General features: G+C 38.2%; 1 protein-coding gene across 3 annotated transcripts in view; it reads right to left on the bottom strand.

Moving 5' to 3' along the window:
• The window catches only part of ESF1 (ESF1 nucleolar pre-rRNA processing protein homolog), a 130,025-nt gene that overhangs the window by 7,678 nt on the left and 99,683 nt on the right, over positions 1–22,664 (bottom strand). For all 3 annotated transcript variants that reach the window (XM_077951185.1, XM_028828170.2, XM_028828169.2), the window contains 2 exons: positions 10,923–11,044; positions 5,871–5,958 (listed from right to left, as the gene is read on the bottom strand). In XM_077951185.1, coding sequence (XP_077807311.1) covers positions 5,871–5,958; positions 10,923–11,044 — 210 coding nt within the window. The remainder of the gene's footprint in view (positions 1–5,870; positions 5,959–10,922; positions 11,045–22,664) is intronic.

Raw genomic sequence — 22,664 nt, 5'->3', positions numbered from 1 at the left:
CGTTCCAAAATATTATCTTTATTTTTCAGTGAATCTTCTGTCAAGTAAAGAACCACATCTCTAGCTGGGTATGGTGGCTCACACCTATAATCCCAGCACTTTGGAAGGCTGAAGCAAGGAAGATTGCTTGAAGCCAGGAGTTTGAGACCAGCCTGGGTAGCAAAGCAAGACTCGGGCTCCACAATTTTTTTTTCTTTTTTAAATTAGCCAGGCATGGTGGTGTGTGCCTGTAGTCCCAGTTACTTGGGAGGCTGAGGCAAGAGGATCACTTGAATCCAGCAGAGTTCGAGGCTGCAGTGAGCCATAATAGTACCACTGTGCACTCCACCCTGGGTGACAGAGCAAAACGCTGTCAAAAAAACAAAAACAGAAACAACAAAAAAACTACATCTCCTGAGACTGCTGCAAAAAATACATATGGATTGATTCTATTAAGTCAATACTAACAAAGACTCCAAGTCAGAGAATAGAGTTTTACAGTTACATAAATCTAACCAATCCTTACTGAGGCTAGAATCCTTTTAGGCAAAAAATGTAACAGAATACATCCATGGAAAAAGATAGCGTGTAAAAAAAAAATTCATCTGTAAAGGACATTTCATTTCCCGTTACTTATAATGTCAGAGAATTGTTCCCATAATAAACTTCTTCCAGAGGATTTAGTTGAGCAATTCATGTGAGAGAGAAGCTAAGAAAGTTCACTGGAGGGCAGATGGATGTGGTCTCAGTACCGACCAGATGAAGAGTGGTAAGCACCCTAGTGATTTACTCTTTTGTAGCAAGTTTCTGCATCACCTGCCCATAATCAGATGCAGTCTGTTAAGGATAATCTCCCTCTAGGGTTAATAATATTTTGTATGCATATATATTCTGACACTGCTTTACAATGTTACTTGTAGAATTACAAAAAATAAAGGAAGTCCACTAGGACTCAGATTCTACCAACTACCACTGGAAAACTAGCAGATTTTTCTAATATTTCATTTCATTTTCATCTCATTAATGTACTCATCCTAGATGTATATTTAAAAACTCTTATTTGACACCAAGTTTGCAATTTAGAAGGAAATCAAAGAAAAAATTATAAAAGATAGAAGAAAAAATTATAAAAGATCTCTAACATTCACCCTGGCACCTAATCTGAGCCAAACACCAGGTCTGGCATCAGTGAACTCATTTCCTCCACATTTTGAAGGCACATAAGTTTAGCTCTATGGGAATGCCTAGAGCAAAAATGCTATAAATGTACCCAAGTCATCTGGTTTACAATGTTTTTGTCCTGTTTAACTACAGAACTTGAACTATATACTCAAACACTAGTGTGTGAAATTCATTATATCTTAAGTATTTTTGAAAAGAAAAGCAAGGTCTATATCCTTAGATAATGACTATATTTCACTTCCGAGGTACTAAAATCCAAAACTATTTTGACAAACTAATAATGAAGTAAATACTGTAGCAATGAATTAATATACCAATGTAGGTCATCTGAGTTACTTTATTTCTACATTTTAAAAATTACAAACTGGTTGGGCACGGTGGCTCATGCCTGTAATCCCAGCACTTTTGGGAGGCCGAAGCGTGCGGATCACCTGAGGTCAGAAGTTCAAGACCAGCTTGGCTAACATGGTGAAACCCTGTCTCCACTAAAAATACAGAAATTAGCCAGGCACAGTGACACACGCCTGTAGTCCCAGCTACTCGGGAGGCTGAGGCAGAAGAATCGCTTGAACCCAGGAGGCAGAGGTTTTGGTGAGCAGAGATCACGCCACCGCACTCCAGCCTGGGCAACACAGTGAGACTCCGTCTCAAAAAAAAAAATAAAAAAATAAATAAATAAAATTTATAAAAATAAAATAAATAAAAATTACAAACTGGTAAATTTTAAACCAAAGTCCAACTCTCTTTAAGAGTACCTACTATAGATCCTTATATCTGAAGGGCACACAAAAAACTTCCAATTTCTCTCTGACTCCCTGTGGGAATCCATTTCCCTAAGGTTATAAGCATGCTTCCACCTATCCTTAAAACCATCTGCCTGGATCGTGAGTACAAAATGTTAACATTCAGTATATTCTTCTTTATATCTTCTGGATACTGTTAAGCACAAATTTAGTTTTTGCTGGGGAGGAAAAAGTTCAGAATTGAGTAAAAACTCATTAAATCCATCTATTCGAGCATATACATGATATATATCTAACACATATTTTAAAAGTCCAGTTGTACCATAGGTAGTCAGATTAAAATGTAAAGTATGGGAAAACTGTATCAATCTCATTTATTTAAATATTTTGTAACATGCTGAAAGTCATATGGGAGGACCGGGTGATTCTGACACTCAATAATTGTTGACTGAATAACCACATACACGAATGGTGGCACACAGCTTTGTAATGTGCCTTTGAAAAGCCATGTCCAGCATGATTCAAAAGGGACATGCTGCTTTTGTGGCTCAGCTAGTTCTCTTTCTCTGCCTAGGCCTCCCATACCACTGCTCTTGCCGCATGTTCTATGGTTTTGTATCTGGCCTGGCCTTCAGATTTATACGCCCCATCTCTCTCCATTTTCGGCTATCCAGACCGAAAAGTCTCCTTAAATTTGACAATTCATTTAATCAACTGCCTTAGGCAGTAACCTCCCGCACCCTGCCCCTCCAGCGATCTGTTTCTAGGTCCCTACCTTATCTGCTCATGCGGATTATCTGTGCTTCTGCAAGTGAATGAACAAACAGTATAAATCCATAAACCATTCAGGTAAATCCCTCATCTTCCTGACACCAAATATACAAATTTACCTGCATTTGTATTTACTTTTATTTGCCCCATTTTCTGTATCTTAGTAACTTCTTTTCTGTTGGAGCAATCCCAAGGGAAAGAAAACATGCCCTAAAAGTTCGTATCTTTAAAAAAATACTTTCTCCTTACGTACATTCAGGTATGGCTCCATGTCTTTGCTCCCCTTCACACTGCAACTTCTGAAAAAAGAATGCTCACCTTTCACCTCAAACTTTAACCCACACTAATCTAGTGAAACGTCTATCGCCTCACCAAGTGTCTGTGAGCCACTACATTAATACTGTTCTTCCTACTTCCCAGCCGCTCCTTCTCGGCTTCTTAAACTTTTCCCATCCTTTCAAGTAGCACTTCCTCTAGTATGTCAGATTAACAGTGCCTCATGTAGACTTCACCTGACCTCAGGGCCCATCCTGCATCCTCTTCTCTTATCACTGCTCTCTACTCCCACTGCCATGGTTTGAAGTACTATTTATATGCTCCTGATCCTTAAGTGTATATTTGTACTCTGATTTCTCTGCTCATCTCTCAGACTTGTATCTCAATATCAACCAAACACCTCCATTTGTATATCTAATTGACATCTCAAAGTGATTATGCCACAAATGGACCTATTTACTTTTCTTCCCACTTAAACTTATTGTTCCCACATTTCTTCCTAACTCAGTAAATGGAAGAACATTCTTCCACAGACTCAAACCAAAAACAGGAGTTATGCTAAATTTCTTCCTGATTTAGCACGTATACTTTCAAAATATATCTAGAGTTCTGTTCTCTGTCCAATTCCACGAGCAGCATGCCAGCTAAACAACCATCATCTTTTGTCTAGAGCTTGGCAAAAGTCTGGACTTCCAGCTCTCACCAGTCCTCAAACTGTTCTCTTTACAGGCACCAGAGTAATATGTTAATCTATACCAGATCATGTCCCATCTTTGCTTAAAGACTGTTCAGGTTTTCCACTATCAGTAAAGTAAAATCTCAATTTGTTGTCAGGACAACAAAGCCCTACAGGGGTAGTTTCCACTGAGTCTCCAGCCTGTCCTCACACCAATTCCCTCTCCGACAATGCTCCAGCCACACTGATGTCTTTCAATTCTTAACACCACACAGTGCACTGTTTCTCACCTTGGAGTTTTTCTAACCACTCTCCCCTCATTTGCAATGCTCTTCTCCCAGCTCTTCATGCCTGACTCCTCATTCCACAGGTCTCAGCTCTAATGTCATCATCTCAGAGAAGCCTTCTTTGCCTACCCAATGTAAACTTCCATATCTCCTACTTCTACCCAGTTATATCTTCTATTTCTTTCCTTTAAAACATTTACCATACCCTCATACTATTTATCTGTCTAACACATCTTCCTTCAAACCAGACTCCATGAGGGATGCAATCCTGTTTGTATTATTACTACTGTATCTCTAGCCTAGCAGAGAGCCTGGCACTTGGTAGGCAATCAAAACAGTTATTATAGAATGAATAAACAAACATGGCAAGACACTAGCTTTTTGTCCTAAATTTTATGTAAAAAATTCTGGCCTTGCTGTTTTTCTTTTTCCAAACAAAACAAAACCTACTACAAAACACACACAAAAAAACAGAAAAGCCCAAATAGAAACAATTACCCTCTGGGAACATTCTGAAATCAAAAGTAAATTAAAAGCAAGCAAATTTTATCTATACCTTTTTTCTTTGGAACTTCTGATAATAACTTTAGAGAAAGTTTACTCTCAATGTAAATGAGTTGATTCCAAGAAACTGGCTACCCCAAGCCATCAAATCATTTAACTTACTCTTTGAATTCCATTCTGAGTTCTGCAATTTGACCAGACTTCACATGCCAAAAGAAACATTTTGGATAGAGAACAAGGAAACTATAATGCTTAGCATTTCTCCATTATAAAGCTGGTTTCCTGAAACCAGAGGATAAGGCTAAAATCCATCATCTTCTAGAAATGACCACTCAGGTATGATAAAAAGCAGAATATGCTAAGTTTCCACTTCTCTGTCCAATTCCCAAGAATCTCATATTCTATAATAGACTTTATTTATCTTAATCTCCTTCTCATCAATAAAATGTCAGTACTAAAAAGCTGTAACAATCAGGAAATAATTTTGAGTAATTCTGACTTTCCTGTGGAGAACTATTCTGGCCCACTAGTCACAAGGGTAAAAGAAACAGGGAAATTTCATAAAATCCTTCTCTTTACAATGCCAGCTTGGAGTCGCTCCAGGAGCAAACCTTTTGGGGTTCTTGTGTGTGGTATAATGATCAGGGGAAGGCAAAATGCATGGGAACAAATGGTAAGTGCTTACAGTGATTTCTGTACTGACTTACCAAGTATGACCTGAACCTTACCAAACACATTTACACATACACATTTCCTCCACATAATGGAGGAAAGAAAGAATGAGTAGTGCATATGAGGTGCAAACAAGGCTCCCTGGATATAGGAAATCAGATACCAGATAATTTAGGGATTCAAGGAAAAAGATTAAGGAAAGCTGGCTTTTTAACTATAATTAAGCATAATGAGTACAAAAGGGATAAAATGAAACATAGATGCTTTTGTATATTTCAGCAGAAAAAGCTTTTATATGAAATTTAAATATATGCATAAATTTAAAAATTATACACATATCAACATGCACATATAAACAAATTCGTTTCATACTTTTAACTCTTGATAGACTTTGCTGAGAGGGACCCAGAATGGATATGCTATTAAAAATCAGAGAAAGCACACAAGAAAATAATTATTCCTCTTTCTATTTCCTCTCATTCTTTTATAGAGTTGATCTGACTGGCAATAAGGATATTTCCCGGAAAGGAATCCCTAGTAAATTATTACCCACATTATCAAAAGCCTCCTATATTAAAATTACCCCTTGTATGTAGAAGGGACGAGCTGGCCCTTCCCAATCAGATCAATGATTGTATGCCACAGGACAGACTTGCTTGTAAGTCACTAAATTGCACAAATACTAGCAATTTTAAAAGAATGATTAGTTTATATTGCTTCCATGCACCTCATCTTTTTGTTTAGATTCTAATTGAAAACTACAGATATGAGCGGGCTTACCTATTTTTTTAACTTCTTCAGCAAAGTATGGGTCATTCAAATCAACATCAGAGGGAAGTTCCTCCTCACTGGCCTCTTCAGCAAGAGCCTTAAAGTTGAATATAAAAATACAAAATTTCATTATTATAAGAATTATAATAAATGTATACCAAGAAAAACTATGCATTTTTTTTAAACCAAGTAGTTCAATCTAAAAGTAAACCAGTGGCCAAGCGTGGTGGCTCATGCCTGTAATCTCAGCACTTCGGGAGGCCAAAGCGGGTGGATCACGAGGTAAGGAGTTCGAGACCAGCCTGGCCAACACAGTGAAACCCCATCTCTACTAAAACTACAAAAAAATTAGCCAGGCATGGTGGTGCACACTTGTAGTCCCAGCTACTCAGGAGGCTGAGGCAGGAGAATCCTTGAACCCAGGAGGCGGAGGTTGTGGTGAGCCAAGATCGTGCCACTGCACTCTAGCCTAAGCAACAGAGCGAGACTCCATCTCAAAAAATAATAATAATAATAATAAAGTAAACCAGTTTTTAAATGGACCAGTTTATAAGCAACTCCCACCTAAATTATTCTGTTTGTTCAACAAATAATTACAGAGGCTGGACGCAGTGGCTCACGTCTGTAATCCCAGCACTTTGAGAAGCTGAGGTGAGCAGATCACTTGAGGTCAGGAGTTCGAGACCAGCCTGGACAACAAGGCGAAACCCTGTCTCTACTAAAAATACAAAAGTTAGCCAGGCATGGTGGCGGGCACCTCTAATCCCAGCTACTTGGCAGGCGAGGCAGGAGAATTGCTTGAACCCAGGAGGCGGAGGTTGCAGTGAGCCAAGATGGTGCAACCACGCTCCAGCCTCGCAACAGGGCGAGACTCCATCTCAAAACAAACAAACAAACAAAAAAATATAGAATACTTAATAAATGCAGGAAACCATATAAGCCTTTTGGGAGAAATGGAAGTTATCAGATACATGGTTTCTGCCCTCAAAAATTTTACCATCTATTAAAGGAAATCAGACACATAAACACATAGACAAATACATAAATAAAAATAATTCAAGATAGGAAGGGTTAGGAGAGACAAAGTGATGCAGACATTTGAAGGAGAAGATCTGAAGAAGAATACTATTAGATGGGTGATCAGTAATGAGAGGTGGCCTTTTCTCTCATAAAACTGAAAAATGACAGTGACTGAATAACTCGAAATAGTGCATTGTGAATTATCTCTTAAATTACTAGTTACAACAATTTATTTGTTGGTTAATTAAAGAAAATAATTTTTATTATGAAAATTTAAAACAGACATAAAAGTTGTTTAGGACAATGTAATGAACCCTCTGTTCTCATCTCCCAACTTTAACAATTATCTTGTTTTATCTATAAGCTACCCCTAAAAACTGTCAGGCTATTTTTAAGTAAGTTTGCTGGTTAAATTTTTCCTAATCTAATTTGAATAGACTCTTTACTAAATTAGCAAATTTAAATACAGCAATCAAATCTATAAATAAATAGAACATATGTGAACTAAGATCAGGCTAACCAGACTGAATTTATCTCTAGGAATCTAAAACATCTCTAGCCATTTAAACAAAAATATTTAGAATGCCATTATTGCTAAACATCCTGCATGCAAAAAGAACCACTCAAGCCCTAAAGAGTATTTATTTTGACATTAATGTCCTTTTAAGAACAAGTGCTTCTGGTTTTTTTTTTTTGAGACAGAGTTTCACTCATGTCGCCCAAGCTGGAGTGTAGTGGCATGATCTCAGATCACTGCAACCTCTGACTCCCAGGTTCAAGTGATTCTCCTGCCTCAGCCTCCCATGTAGCTGGGATTACAGGCGTCTGCCACCACACCCGGCTAATTTTTTGTATTTTTAGTAGAGACGGGTTTCACCATGTTGGGCAGGCTGGTCTTGAACTCCTGACCTTAGGTGATCCACCCGCCTCAGTCTCCCAAAGTGCCGGGATTACAGGCGTGAGCCACCACGCCCAGCCAAGAACAAGTGCTTCTTTTTTTTTTTTTTTTGAGATGGAGTCTTGCTCTGTTGCCCAGGCTGGAGTGCAGTGGCACAATCTTGGCTCACTGCAAGCTCCACTTCCTGGGTTCACGCCATTCTCCTGCCTCAGCCTCCTGAGTAGCTGGGACCACAGGCGCCCGCCACCATGCCCAGCTAATTTTTTTGTATTTTTAGTAGAGACAGGGTTTCACTGTGTTAGCCAGGACGGTCTCGATCTCCTGACCTCGTGATCAGCCCACCTTGGCCTCCCAAACTGCCGGGTTTACAGGCATGAGCCACCGCGCCCAGCCAGAACAAGTGCTTCTAAGAATTTTTTTTTTTTTTTTTTTTTACCAAACTATTATATGGATTCAGCAGTACCATACTTTCAATGAAGAATATTTGCTATGTATCTACTCACACATTTCTTTAACTGCTTTATAGATCTAAACAACCGCTAGATCAAAATACTAGATAACATGGCATATAACATGTATTCATTTCTTCAGTCATAATTTTTCAGTATCATAATTGAAACCACTGAGGAACAAAGGGGCAAAAATATTTTTAACTTGAAGAAAGTTCTTGAAACTCTTCTATATACAAAGAACCCGCGGAGCCGGAAAGGATCTGTTGGAGTCAAGTCCAGTACTGAGTATTGTAGGGTATAGAACACCCTGGACATTCAACAACATATTTTGAATGCTGCTGACAAACGAGTCCAGACTCAGCCCAAATGAACGGAAAAAGTAAAAGCATAAGCTCGAAGCTCCCTGCAAATGAAAATCAAACAGAATAGCTGCTACAATTCTCAGAGTGACTACTTTATTGACCCCATAAGGGCCCACTTGAGACATTTCCAGTAAACAGATAGCTTAACATTTGTGGAGTTATTTCATTTAAAAGATATTTTGCAGCCTACTGAGTTTGAAAAGGAGTTCTAGGGAAGAAGAGAGTTAGTCAGCACATCAATGGGAGCAGGACTCTTACCCCATGTGGTGTTACATGTATATTGTTTTCACACATGGGTTCTGGCTCGTAAGTTCCTTAGCCCTTGCTATAGTCCTTTGTGTTCGGTCTTAAGGGCAGGACTGTACTCTTCCCTCACCTTTCTGACTGTGTGTCTTAAGACTTTCCCCAGACAGAGTCCTCCTGCCCTGTACTCTGTGGAAAAGGAATGCTGGCATCACGAAGCTTCCATAAAAAACCAACAGAAATGAGTTCACAGAGCTTCTGGGTAGCCGGACACATGGAGGTTCCTGGAGGGTGGAGTGCCCACAGAGGCATGGAAGCTCCACACCCCTTCCCCATACCTTACCCTATTTCCTCTGTATCCTTTGTAATATCCTTTATGATAAACCAGCAAATGTGTATGTTTCCCTGAGGTCTGTGGCCACTCCAGCAAATTAACTGAACCTAAAGAGGGGGTCATGGGAACCCCAACTTAAAGCCAGTCAGTCAGAAATTCTGGATGTTCAGACGTCGGACTGGTGGCTGAAAGGGTGGACACAGTCTTGGGGACTGAGCCTCCAACCTATGGGATCTGAAACTATCTCCAGGTAGTGTTGGAATTGGAGGACACCCAGTTGGTGTCCACTGATTAGTGTGTGGAGAAATCTCCCTACCCATTTGGTCACAGAAGTCTTCTTCTGTGTTGACAGCTGTAATGTGAGAGCAGAAGAAAAACACAGTCTGAAAGAATTTTTCCCAAAACACCCAATTTCTCCATTTTACTATCCATTTCCACAAACACTGACTATAATAGAAGTATAAAAATTACTCCACTGCAACACTCAGCTTTGCATCTCTCTACTTTTACAGCACTAAAAGTCAAAGCTGTACCGAAAACATTATAAGAAGACACAGTATAGAAACAGTATAGTAGAGAACAGAAGAAAGAACACTGGTCTGAGTAATTGTGGATTCTGGTCTCAGCTTGGCCACTGGTATGCTGTGTAACCTCAGATTAATCAGCTAATTTTTTTTTCAATTGTAAAACAGGGTTGGACTAGAATTAATAATTTTAAGATTCCCCAAGTTGCAAAATTTTGTCATTATCAGTGATAATGCTCTAAGGCACACCACCGCCAGAATGCTGCATTTCAGTGACAAGAGCATTTTTAGTGGCAAAAACCTAAGTGATCTGTGCTATTACTGAGAACTCTGGAAAACTCTGGAAAAGATGTTATTCCCTGAACAACGTGAGTCAAATCATATTGTCCACAGACACCATGTTAACACAGAGGAAATACTCTTTTTTTTTTTTTTTTTTGAGACAGAGTCTTGTCCTGTCGCCCAGGTTGGGGAGCAGTGGCGCAATCTTGGCTCACTGTAACCTCCACCTCCTGGGGTTCAAGTGATTCGCCTGCTTCAGCCTCCCAAGTAGCTGGGATTACAGATGCGTGATACCACGCCCAGCTAATTTTTGTATTTTTAGTAGAGACGGGGTTTTGCCATATTGGCCATGCTGGTCTCGAACTCCTGACCTTAGGTGATCCACCTGACTTGGCTTCCCAAAGTGTAGGGATTACAAGCATGAGCCACCGCACCCGCCCAGGAAATACTCTTGATAAAGGAATTTAATGACAATAAGGTGATGGATGAGCCATAAGATAATATTGCAAGGCGAAAATGCAGGTTGAGAGATGGAAAGTATGGCATAATTTCACTCATGTTAAAAACCTCTATGTGCACATATCCTCAAGGAAAAAAAGTCTGTATGTACCTCTTTTGCTCAGAAACACCGAACAGAATCATACTGCTTGTATCTAGATATTAACTGAACTATGTGTTTTATGTAGGTGGCATGTAAATGTAAAATGTCAGAATGCAGCAGTTGAAGTGGCTCTGGACTGTGACCAGGCTTTGCATGCCATTAGGTGGCCATGCTGAAAATGCTTAACTTACTGCATTCTCACTTTCCTCTTTCTTAAAATTGGGATGATGACAAGGCCTACTTCAGTGAGTGGTTACATTTTGAGATAATGGATCCCAAGCACCTGGTACCATCTGATACATGGTTGGTATTCAACAAACATTTGGTCATAATTATCGCTGATACCTTCTGTTTCCTTTTCAGCCTTTTTTTCTCTTTCTTTTTCTCTAAAAATTGTTCCCAAGGGGTCAGTTTATCTTTTCCTTCCAATTTGTTCTTGACCATCTCTTCTGCACTTTCTTTAAGACCTGAGGGAAAAAATCCAAATAGTTTAGCTTAAAATGTCTTATTGTCTGGCAATCACTTAAACATATAATTTATAAAGAAAAATATAATTTACGCATATTTAGTAGAGTAACAAAGATAACATGCAATGGTAAATATCTGTAATACCCCAATATCATACAGTGACATAGGACCAACTTGTACAAAAGTTATTTCCTAATAACAAACAACAATAAACCTAACCAAACAAAATCAAAACAAACCACCAAACAAACCTAGCAACTTGATACATGGTCAAGCCACTAAAGAAAAACACTGTATTTAGGCTCAGGCTTCATTTCTCTAAACTTTTTTATTTTGAGATGCTAAGAAAACTTCTGAACTAATTCTTCTCAGGATACTAATTAATTTTTGTAGCAAAAGACAAGTGGCTTCTCTTGTCTTTAATTACCCCACGTGCTTCTGTCATCCAAGTGAAAGCCTGTGTTCTCTGCAAACTACTGGTTTTGAACAAAAATTGTTTAGTAAGGAATCCCTGTTGAACTATCCCATGAGCAAAGGATTCTCAATCTTTTCTCAAGCACTCTTGTGAGGCCACATAGAAAAGATCAAAAGGATCACCAAGTTCACATTCTATTTCATATGGTTTAGTTCTTTCAATGCTGCTACTTGCTCTTATATTTCATCTCAAAAAGTCTTTCTTCCTATGATCTGCTGTTCCTGATTCACGTTTCTAGGTATCTTATGCAATAATGAGAGGGGGTAAGAAGGTGGGAGAAAAAGCCCTAAGGCTGATCTATCAGTTTACAAAGACCCTCATTATTGCCAAAGTAAAGGAAATGTAAATACTGTGCTGTCCCCTTTGATAATAAAAGATGTTTTTTATTTTGTAGTAGTGTTTAGAGGACATACTTGGGTGGATCTTCAAATATTTAGATGACACAAAATTCATTAAAAAAAATGAGACGTGATCAATCCAGATCATCTTCTCAGACACATTCTAAATTCTAAGAAAGTAGAAACTATACTAAATATAATTCTCTTTTGCTAATGAGTATATAGAGACTGAGAACATGTAGCAATTTGTCTAAGAACATGGAGGTAGGAAGCTGCACAGCTAAATTTTGAATTCCTGGTCATCCTCTCAACTATTATCAGATACACCTAAAATGCTAGTTTGACTTACAGAATGAAGAAATATATAGCCCAATAATAAAATCTAAAACTCTGGGCCTCTGGTTCCTTATCTGCAAAATGAATGGTTTAGATCAGAAGTATGCAACCCTTTCCTCCCACGTGCACTGATTTTTCCCCCTCAAAACATTTGGTAGAAGTAAAAATATATAAAACAACTAAAAGTAGTGCTTTTGGGCCTTGAGTTTCAAAGAGTTTCAAACAGCTGAAATAGATCTCTAAGACCTTCCTTGGTTTTTAACCCAACACTTAATCTCCAAATTTCTATAGCTTAGAAAAGTATTAATGTTAACCTACACACCCAAGGTAACATAGATTTGTTTTTATGACATACTGCTGTTAGGATCTCTAACTTACAGGATGCAAAATCAGAACGTAATTCTCAATTTAAAAATGTTTCTTATGAGAAAAACATAATTCACTTTAGTAAATAGTTTTCAGGAGAAATGTGTAATATAAAACCATGTTTAGATCTCTGATTCAACAGATAAACAGCATCTAAGAAAAGTAAACTGGGATCTTCATTTGAGAGAAAGCAGCAAATTCTGATAAAACAAGTTGATTTCGAATAACAAAATAATTTATGTATTCTACCTGTAGGTGAGCACACAATCAGTTCAGTCTCAAATTTTAAATGTACAGTAATATATCATTACATATGATGTTTAATAATCTTTGAAAGTATCCTACTATAATTTCCTCATGCATTAAGATTTTATTACTTCAAAATACTAAATACAGAAATTTTTTCACCAAAAAAGTTATTTACTGATTTTGATCCAAGCTCTTCTTCTAAATCACCATGATGCTAAGGAGGGTTCTGTGTTGTTGTCTCTCAGGTGACTAGAGGACTGGGTTGATGTGTCTCAACCTTTTTTGGAGGCATGGATAGCATGAGATTTTGATAAAAGTTATGGACTCTCTCTCTAGCACTGTACTGGAAAAACTTGCATACAAAGTTCAGGAGGTTTATGATATCCAAAGATCATCTCTGTGTAATGATCCAAGAGCTTAAGGTAAAGAACATTTATAGGAGCTGAACAGGTCTAGCCTGGGGGAAGATGAAAGTCCATTACCATAACTTTGAAGATTACCAGCATTGACATTTGTAGGTTCTACATCAGAAATTTTCTCAATTTCAGCATTATTGTTATTTTGGACCAGATGATTCTTTGTTGTGACGGGCTATCCTGTACATTGGAAGTTATTTAGCAGTATCTCTGGTTATCCACTAGATGCTAGTAGCCCCAGGTGTTAACAATCAAAAATGTCTCCAGACATTGCCAAATATCCTCTTGGGGGGCAAAATTACCTGTAGTTAAGAATCACTGTTCTAGACAATGATTAAAAATCATTTCTAAAAAAAAGGGCTATGTCAATATTTGAACCACATAAGTGATGGTATCTTATTTGGTGCTTGATTACATAATGTCTTCTTAATTTATAAGTTTCATCTGAGCAGTCCTTTCTTCTAACTAGACCAAAAGCAGCTTAAAGTCACCTTCTTTAGTATTCCATAATATTTAGCATAGTGCCAGACACATAGTAAATACTTAATAAACACTTAATTGATCTGTCTTAAAGGAGGGACTCTTATTTCAAGCCAACTGTTTGATCTTTCATGTTTGGAATATATTCTCTCTAACAGAAAATGAATCAAAACTTTAGGATCAAAATAATGGCCTTCATCCCCAAGTGGCTCATGTGGTTAAAAACAAAAAAAGAAAAGGACCTATAGCTCTAAAATAATTCATGAAATGTTTACTCTTAGGAAATAATGTTTTTCTGGTACTTTGTTTATAACAATAAAGAAACAGTATCTTCAGTACAATACAGTCTGTAATTTTTTTGCCTGGCTCTCACTTAATACACCCAAATAGTAGCATAAGAAACACATGGAAATAAATGCACACACCACCATGATAACTTAAAAAATGCTTTGTTCTTGTTGTCATCATGAGGTCATTTAAATCTCTTACCACAGATCACAGTTGTTTATGTTCTAAGTTCTTAAAAATATGCCCATCCCAGAAGCCTCTTGGCATAAGTACAAGAACATTCTTCAGAGATAGTTTTAGCCTCTGAGAGCAGCCACTATGTGACTGAAAAACAACTTCATTATAACTGTTTTTAGTTTTGCACAAATTTGTCAAAAAATTTTAAGTGCATATCCAAGCACTTCTGAATTAGTTAAAAATAACATCAATAATTCTACAAGTAAGGGGCAAAAATCTCTCTCAAAGTCAACCACAAACATAGATGACTCAATTATGACAATAACAATTTAAGCACAATCCATTGAGAATTATTCTGGCAGTTTGCATACATATAAAAATATTAAATATCCTTGCAAAACCCACAAAAATAACAGTATAAATTCCTCCTACCTTATTTAAAATATCTGAAAAGTCTTCAAAGGGCAGGAGATGAGTAACTTAAAATAACTCCACTAGGTACTATAATTGGTTTTGGTCATAAAAACAAAATGTACATTTAAACATTTCTGATATAGGCTGAAACTAGCGCTCTTTATTTAAATCTGACTGTGTAACACTCAATTCCAAAAGTAGCTTTTGAAATCTAACCAGCCATCACCACTGCCACCAAAACTCCAAATTTGGAATCCACTTTGATTATAAGGCTTTTTTTTGAGACATAGTCTTGCTCTGTCACCCAGGCTGGAGTGCAATGGCACAGCCTTGGCTCACTGTAACCTCCACCTCCCAGGTTCAAGTGATTTTCCTGTCTCAGCCTCCCTAGTAGCTGGGATTATAGGTGCACGCCACCACACCTGGCTAATTTCTTTTTGTATTTTTAGAAGAGATGGTGTTCACCATGTTGGCCAGGCTGGTCTTGAACTCCTGACCTCAGGTGATCCACCCACCTCGGCCTCCCAAAGTGCTGGGATTACAAGCATGAGCCACCACGCTTGGCCGAGTATAAGGCTTCTTAGGGGTAAACCACTGGCCATGCCCTGAGGAACGTGTCATCAAAGGCACTCCTTCAAACTCTCCACTACAATGGTTTGGGGAGAAGGAACGACACATTCACTCTCATAACAGCGGTCACAGGATATTTGGTCCAGAAAAGTTAACGGGATCTTTGCCAGGGCCATTTTTTCCTCCCTGGTAAAGTAGGGTGACTATGTGCATAGGATATCCTTAAAGCATATTGGATAAACCAAGTGATCAATCTTTCAAATAAGAAATGTGAAGATCTGAAGTGTTTTGAACTTGGTTTAGGATCTCACAATTTCTTGTATGAACTTCTGTAAATCCCTCTCTCCTAAACCTTTTTTTTTTTTTTTTTTTTTTGAGACAGGGTCTTGCTCTGTTGCCTAGGCTGGAGTGCCGTAGTGCAATCACAGCTCACTGCAGCCTTGACCTCCCAGGCACAGGCAATCCTCCCACCTCAGCCTCCTCAGTAGCAGGACCACAAGTGTACATCACCATACCCAGCTAATTTATTTTACTTTTCGTAGAGATGTAAGTCTCACTGTGTTGCCCAGGCTAGTCTTGAACTCCTGGGCTCAAATTATCCTCCTGCCTCAGCCTCTGAAAGTGTTGGGATTACAGGCACAAGCCACCATGCCCAGGCTCTCCTAAACTCTTACAGTATCATGGTCTTCTATTCTCTAGCACTTGTCACAGTTGCAATTATATATTTATTTGTAGAATTTTAAAAATTATTATTAATAGGTTGCAAGCTCCATGAGGGCAAAGGTCATAGCCTGTTCTTCTCTTGACGGTAACTCCAGTGGCCAGTGAAAGGTGTGACATACAGCACACACCTTATAAATGTCTGCTGAATAAAAGAGCAAATAAAAATAAAAAAATGAGTCAAATTTGTTCCCAACCTTACAGTCTAGGAACAACAATGCATAAAATTAAAAAGTAAAATAACAACTAGCCTTGTGAACAATAGTAAATAGCGTAAATGACCAATCAGCCAGAGCCAACAAATACTCTTTGGGTGCACTTAACACTATGAGAATAGTGTTATATGGAAACACCACACACAGTCATAGGATAATAAGGATAAGGGTACAGGTAGCTGCTTAGAATAGGTGATTGCTTCTCATATAACCCTCAATTCTGTATCTTCCAAAACATTCAATGAAGTATCCATAAAAAATATGCCCAAGGTATGCGATGAATGAACACATGTTAATACTTTTTTTTGTTGCTGATTGTCTAAAAGCTATTTAACTGGGTAGAAATTGTTTTACATTTGTCTTGAATTTGGGCTTATCATATTCTTCTTCCAAATCGCCTTTTACTTTCCCTTGAAATGATATCTTCCATTTACAATCATATTCAGTTTACTGTAAATCAAGCTGCCCCTTCTTAGAATCAAATATTCTTAAAAACTAACTTCAAATATAAAACAACATTTGGGCCTCATTAGGGAGCTATTGTTTCCTGTATTTGCCTGTACTTTATTTGTATGTTTTCTTTGCCTTTCGAGTAGTTTGTAATCACAATGTACACAATATCAAGCTATCCTAGTACTGACAAACTAAAATTCTGGCCAAGTCTGGCGAAGCCATTCTGCTAATTAGTTTATGGCAAAGAAGACTGAAGAACTACTTGTTCTATTGTTATTTTTATACATGTTTACAGACAAGGTAGAAAATAAATGAAAACTTTTAAATGTAAGGAAACAAAGGGAATTTCTTGGAATCCAGTCACAGTAAGAAAGCTCAAACAGAATATTTCAAACAGAAATATTAAACTAGATTAGACGCAAGGAGTTTTCCTTGGGGACAAACACTAATCTGCTATGGTCTTATAGGGATCTTTGGTTGTAATGGATTGCTGGCCAAGAAGCCAAGACACAGAGTTTGAAGCCTGATCACAGCGGGAGGTCCCAGCAGAGACCACTACATTAAGCCAAGATGCTTAAGGGTGCTCTCAGTGGGTGATGTTCCTCCCCCCACAAATCAGAGAGAACACATGCCTGTTTGGGCTTTGGTTATGGGGAGAAAGAGGGAAGTAAAAATACATTTTTCCCCATAGAATTTATAACCACAAACCCCTGGGTTTGTGGCTGGAATTCACACTACTTGTGTGGCCCAAAATAATCCAATCCAAAAATTTAGCTTCAATTGGTGTTGTATTGGAAGTGCCCTTAGGCATCTGGCAAATATTTTTTAAAAGAAGTACTTTGACCCAGGCTTCTGCAATTCCCTTAGGTAAAGATTCAAGAACAATGAGATCACAATCAAACTTCACAGAAACAAAGGATAAGAACCATAAAGACTATGAATACTGGAATTATCAGATACAGGATATAAATCAGCACTTTTAAAAAACAAAAGAGGAAATTAAAAGACAGACTAACAAAAGGATAAGACTAGAAAAAAAAATAAACAGCACACCAGACAGAGGTAAAGAAAGAATTAATGAACTGAAAAACAAAAGTGAAGAAATTACCCAGCATGTTGTAGAGATTCAAAGGGATGGAAAATATGAGTTACCAGATTCAGAGTTAGAATGTACCACCGGTATCAAACAGGATTTCTAGAAGGAGAAAACAGAGAAGATTGGGAAAATGTAATACTTCAAGAGAAAATGGTGGAAAAGTTTTCAGAACTAATGAAAGATGATAATCTTCAGAATTCTGGGTATTTAATTTTAAGCAAGATTAAAGCTAACAAGCAAAAAATGACCTACATCAGAGTGCAACTCTAGAACACCTAAGACAATGAAAATATCTTCAAAGCCAGGTACCCAAGACAGCACTGTAGGGCAAGACCACATCTCTCCCGACAGGATTCAAAAGTGGGCCCTGAGGGATTAAAATACTTGTTTTTTAGTCACACTGGCTTCCTGACTTGAACAGGAGTCAACAAGTCTTGTGAACTCACAGTAAAATTGACCCTTCCCAGAAAGAGGCTAAGAGGGGGATTGGCTTGGTGCATCCAAGATAATACCCTTCCCTCCCTAATCCTCAATATTCACAGCCCCACTATCACAATCTGCCCCCAGAAATCATCCCACTAGGAATAATCTCTTTATGCCTTTTCTCCCTATTCATTTTGGTCACTGCAAAAAGCCCCTAATCATCATGTTCCCCTTAATATCCCATGTTCTCATCCCTAGAAGGTAACGATACATCCTTTCTTCTGCCCCATTCTCTGCCAACTCTCTACCACTAAATTCTGTGGAATTCACAGTACACCATCAGCAGAATCTCATTATATCTCTGAACATTTTCTTTATCTTGTTCTAATTGAAACTTGGCTCTCTACCAAGGATACTGCATACTACAGTCCTTTCAATTGTTGCTGTTGGGTTGTATTTTAGCTTGTTTTCTTCACAGAACCCCCATACCCACTGGCCTAGAGGTGGGCTAGCTGTGGTGGTCATCAATGTTCTTCATCCAGTTTTCTGAAGTGTGGTACTGGTCTAGGGATAGGCAGACCAACTGACCAGTAAAACACAGAGCCAAGCAACAAACCTATAGTTCTAAAACTCTGGTACATGAGAGGTGACATGTCAGATTACTAGAGGAAAGGAGAGATTATACCACAAATGGAACAAGATAAAAAAGGTTTTCTATATGGCACAAGATAAAATCAGGTCCCTACCTCATATTAAAAAAAAACGACTCCAGATGGATCAAGGACTTAAATGTCCCAAACCTTGCACCTTTTAGTAAAAAATCAAAGGGAACATTCTTCTCATCTGGACAAAAAAGGGTTTCTCAGATAAAACAGAAAATATTAACTATAAAAGATAAATCTGACAATATTAAAATCAAGTATTCTTGTTCATTAGATGACAGAAGAAAGTGGGAGAAGAGAGGAATTACAAATTAGAAGATATTTGCTGTCTTATATAAGACAAAGGATCAGTATCAGAAGTAAATAAAGAGTTGCTAAAAGCCAACAGGAAAAGCACAAACAGTATAACAGAAAAATGGTCAAAAAACATCTACTAGTATTTCACAGAGAAGGAAACATGTATGTTCAGTCTCATTGGTGACAAGAGAAATGCAAATCAAACGCTGCTGGTGGAAATGTCAAGTAATATCACCACCCTCATAAAGTTCAACATTCATGGTTGGGCATGGTGGCTCATGCCTATAATCCCAGCACTTTGGGAGGCCAAGGCGGGTGGATTACCTAAGGTCAAGAGTTCAAGACCAGCCTGGCCAATGTGGCAAAACCCTGTCTCTACTAAAAATACAAAAAATTAGCTGGGTGTGGTGGCAGACACCCGTAATCCCAGCTATTTGGGAGGCTGAGACAAAAGAATTGCTTGAATCCAGGAGGCGGAGGTTGCAGTGAGCCAAGATCGTGCCATTGCACTCCAGCCTGGGCGACAGAGTGAAACTCTGTCTCAAAAAAAAAAAAAAAAAAAAATTCAACATTCATATACCTTACGACTCAGCAATCATACTCCTACACAAATACCCAGAAAAACTTAAACCTGTACTAGGGGACATGCACAGAAATGTTCCCAACAGCATGATTCATCATAGTAATACCTAAGAACAACTGAAATGTGACAGGAGAATGAACATATAAACTATAGTATAGAAGTTAAGTGGATGGGCCGGGTGTGGTGGCTCACACCTGTAATCCCAGCACTTTGGGAGGCCGAGATGGGCGGATCACGAGGTCAGGAGATCAAGACCATCCTGGCTAACACGGTGAAACCCCGTCTCTACTAAAAATACAAAAAATTAACCAGGCATGGTAGCGGGCGCCTATAGTCCCAGCTACTGGGGAGGCTGAGGCAGGAGAATGGTGTGAACCCGGGAGGCGGAGCTTGCAGTGAGCTGAGATCACGCCACTGCACTCCAGCCTGGGTGACAAAGCAAGACTCGTCTCAAAACAAACAAACAAACAAAAATAAAAAACAAAAACAAACAAACAACAAAAGAAATGGATGACCTACAGCTACACAAAATAAATCTTAGCAATATAAAGTGAAAAAAAAAATCAGTCCCAAAATGATTTAAACGTATCCCAAACACACCCACACTTCCTCCCACATTAACAAAGTTAACTTTAATATCACAGATATGTGCAAATATCACCACAATTTTAGAACATTTTCATCTCCTCAAAAAGAAACCCTGTCCCCGACCCTCCCTCCTGTGGCAAACACTAGCCTACTTTCTGTCTCTATAGATTTTCCATGCTGGACTATTGATGAGAGACTGTCTTAATCTATAGATTATGATTACTCCAATTATGTACACCAGAGATACTTTTGATAAAGTATGTGGTCTTTTTGACTGTCTTCTTTCACTTAGCATAGTATTTTCAAGGTTCATCTATGTTGTAGCATGCATCAGCATTTCATTCCTTTTTATGTACCCATATCTCTTAAGAATATTTATCAAGGATATAAAACTACACACAATGTTCCAAAGAAGACATACAAATGGCCAACAGGTATATGAAAAAGTGCTCAACATCACTAATCATCAGAGAAATGCAAATCAAAACCATGATGAGGTATTACTTCATAGTTGCTAGGATGGGTATTATAAAAAAGACGAGATAACAAGTGCTGGTGAAGGTGTGTACACTGTTGGTGGGATTATAAATTGGTACAGCTAATATGGAAAACAGCATGGAGGTTCCTCAAAAAACAGAACTACCGTAAGATCCAGCAATCCCACTTCTGGGTGTATATCCAAAGGAAATGAAATCAGTATCTTGAAGAGACATCTGAACCCCTATGTTCATTGCAGCATTATTCGCATTAACCAAGATAGGGAAACAATCTAAATGTCCATCAACAGATGAATTAATAGTGGTAAATATATACAACGGAATATTATTCAGCTACAAAAAAGAAAATCCTGCCATTTGTGACAACACAGATGATCCTAGAGAACATATTATGTTCGGTGAAGCCAGACACAGAAAGATAAATACCTAGTAGAGTTCATGTGGAATCTAAAAAAGTCAAACTCAGAAGCAGAGAGTAAAACAGTGGTTGCCAAGGGCTTGCTTGAGGGTGGGGAAAATGGGGAGATGTTGGTCAAAAAATAGGAATGTTCAGTTACAAGATGAATAAGTTCTGGGATCTAGTGTACAGAATGGGTGGTGATGGATGTGTTAATATCACGTAGTAATCATTACACAATGTATATGTATATTAAATCATCACACTGTATAGCTTAAATATATTCAATCTTTGTCAGTTAAATATTTTTAAAAACCTATATACAATGGAAAGTAAATGAATAAATACTGAAATCTGGATAATGGTTTCCTCAAGTATAGAGTGGCAGAAGAGGATCAAACAGGTAAATATAAGTTATTGCAAGGTTCTAGCTTTCGTAGTGGGTGGTGGGTTCACTTATTCATTATAACAAACAAACAAACCAATCAATAAAAAAAGGCCCATGCTGGACTATTGATGAGAGACTGTCTTAATCTATAGATTATGATTACTCCAATTATGTACACCAGAGATACTTAAAGAGGTTAAGTTTAATGAATTTGACCATATCACACTTCTGTTCTTCAAAAGACACTATAAAGTAAAATCACAAACCAGGAAGAGACATCTGCAAAACACATTACTGATAAAAGACCGGCCCAGAATATATGAAGAACTCCTAGGAATCAGAATCAATAAAGAATACATGAATAGACATTTCACATATGAGGAAAAACAATTAGTAACCAGGTAAATGCCTAAGTATTACTTTAAAAACTGAAGTCAGGTTGCATCATCTCCATTTCCCGTCTCACACAGGGTGAAAGCTAAAGTCCATCCAGGGGTGTAGAAAACCCTTTGTGATTTGGCTGCCTCTCTGACCTCATCTTCTGCTTTCCATACCCTGGCTAACTGTGTTCCAGTCACACTGGCTGCCTCATTATTCCTGGATACATCAGTCATGTTCCCCCTCAGGGCGTTTGCATTTGTTGCTTCCTCTCCCTGAAATGCTCTTTCCTAGGATAACACATGGTGACTACTGTCATTTCTATTAGGTCTTTGTTAAAGTGTCACTGTCTCAGTGAAGCCTTCCCTGACTGTCCAATTTAAATTGCTACTCATTCCCAACCATAAACTTCTTATTCCCCATGTAGGCTTTAGGCTTTTGTTTCCACCAGCTTTAATCACCACCTGAGATAGCATATATTTTGCTTATTTTCTTACTAACTTCTCTTCCTCCCCAGGCCACACACAATAGAATGCAGAGCCCATTGAAGGCCTGGACCTTTGTCTATTCTGTTCAATACTCCATGACAAGAACAGAGTCTGGTACATAGTAGGAACTCTCAATATCTGGGAATACACATACTAAAACCATGAGACATCATTACTTATGTACTCAAACGGCAAAAAAGAAAAAGCCTGATAGTATCAGTTAAAGGTAAGGATAAAGAACTATGGGAACTCATGCTACTGGTGAGAGTATAAGATGGCACAAGCATTTGGGAAAACACTTTGGCATGACCTAGTGGAGGTAATT

The sequence above is a fragment of the Macaca mulatta genome, chromosome 10, assembly GCF_049350105.2.
Source record: "Macaca mulatta isolate MMU2019108-1 chromosome 10, T2T-MMU8v2.0, whole genome shotgun sequence".
NCBI classification, from domain to species: domain Eukaryota; kingdom Metazoa; phylum Chordata; class Mammalia; order Primates; family Cercopithecidae; genus Macaca; species Macaca mulatta.
Note: the sequence above shows the minus strand (reverse complement) of the source record. Positions and strands in the feature narration are given on the sequence as shown.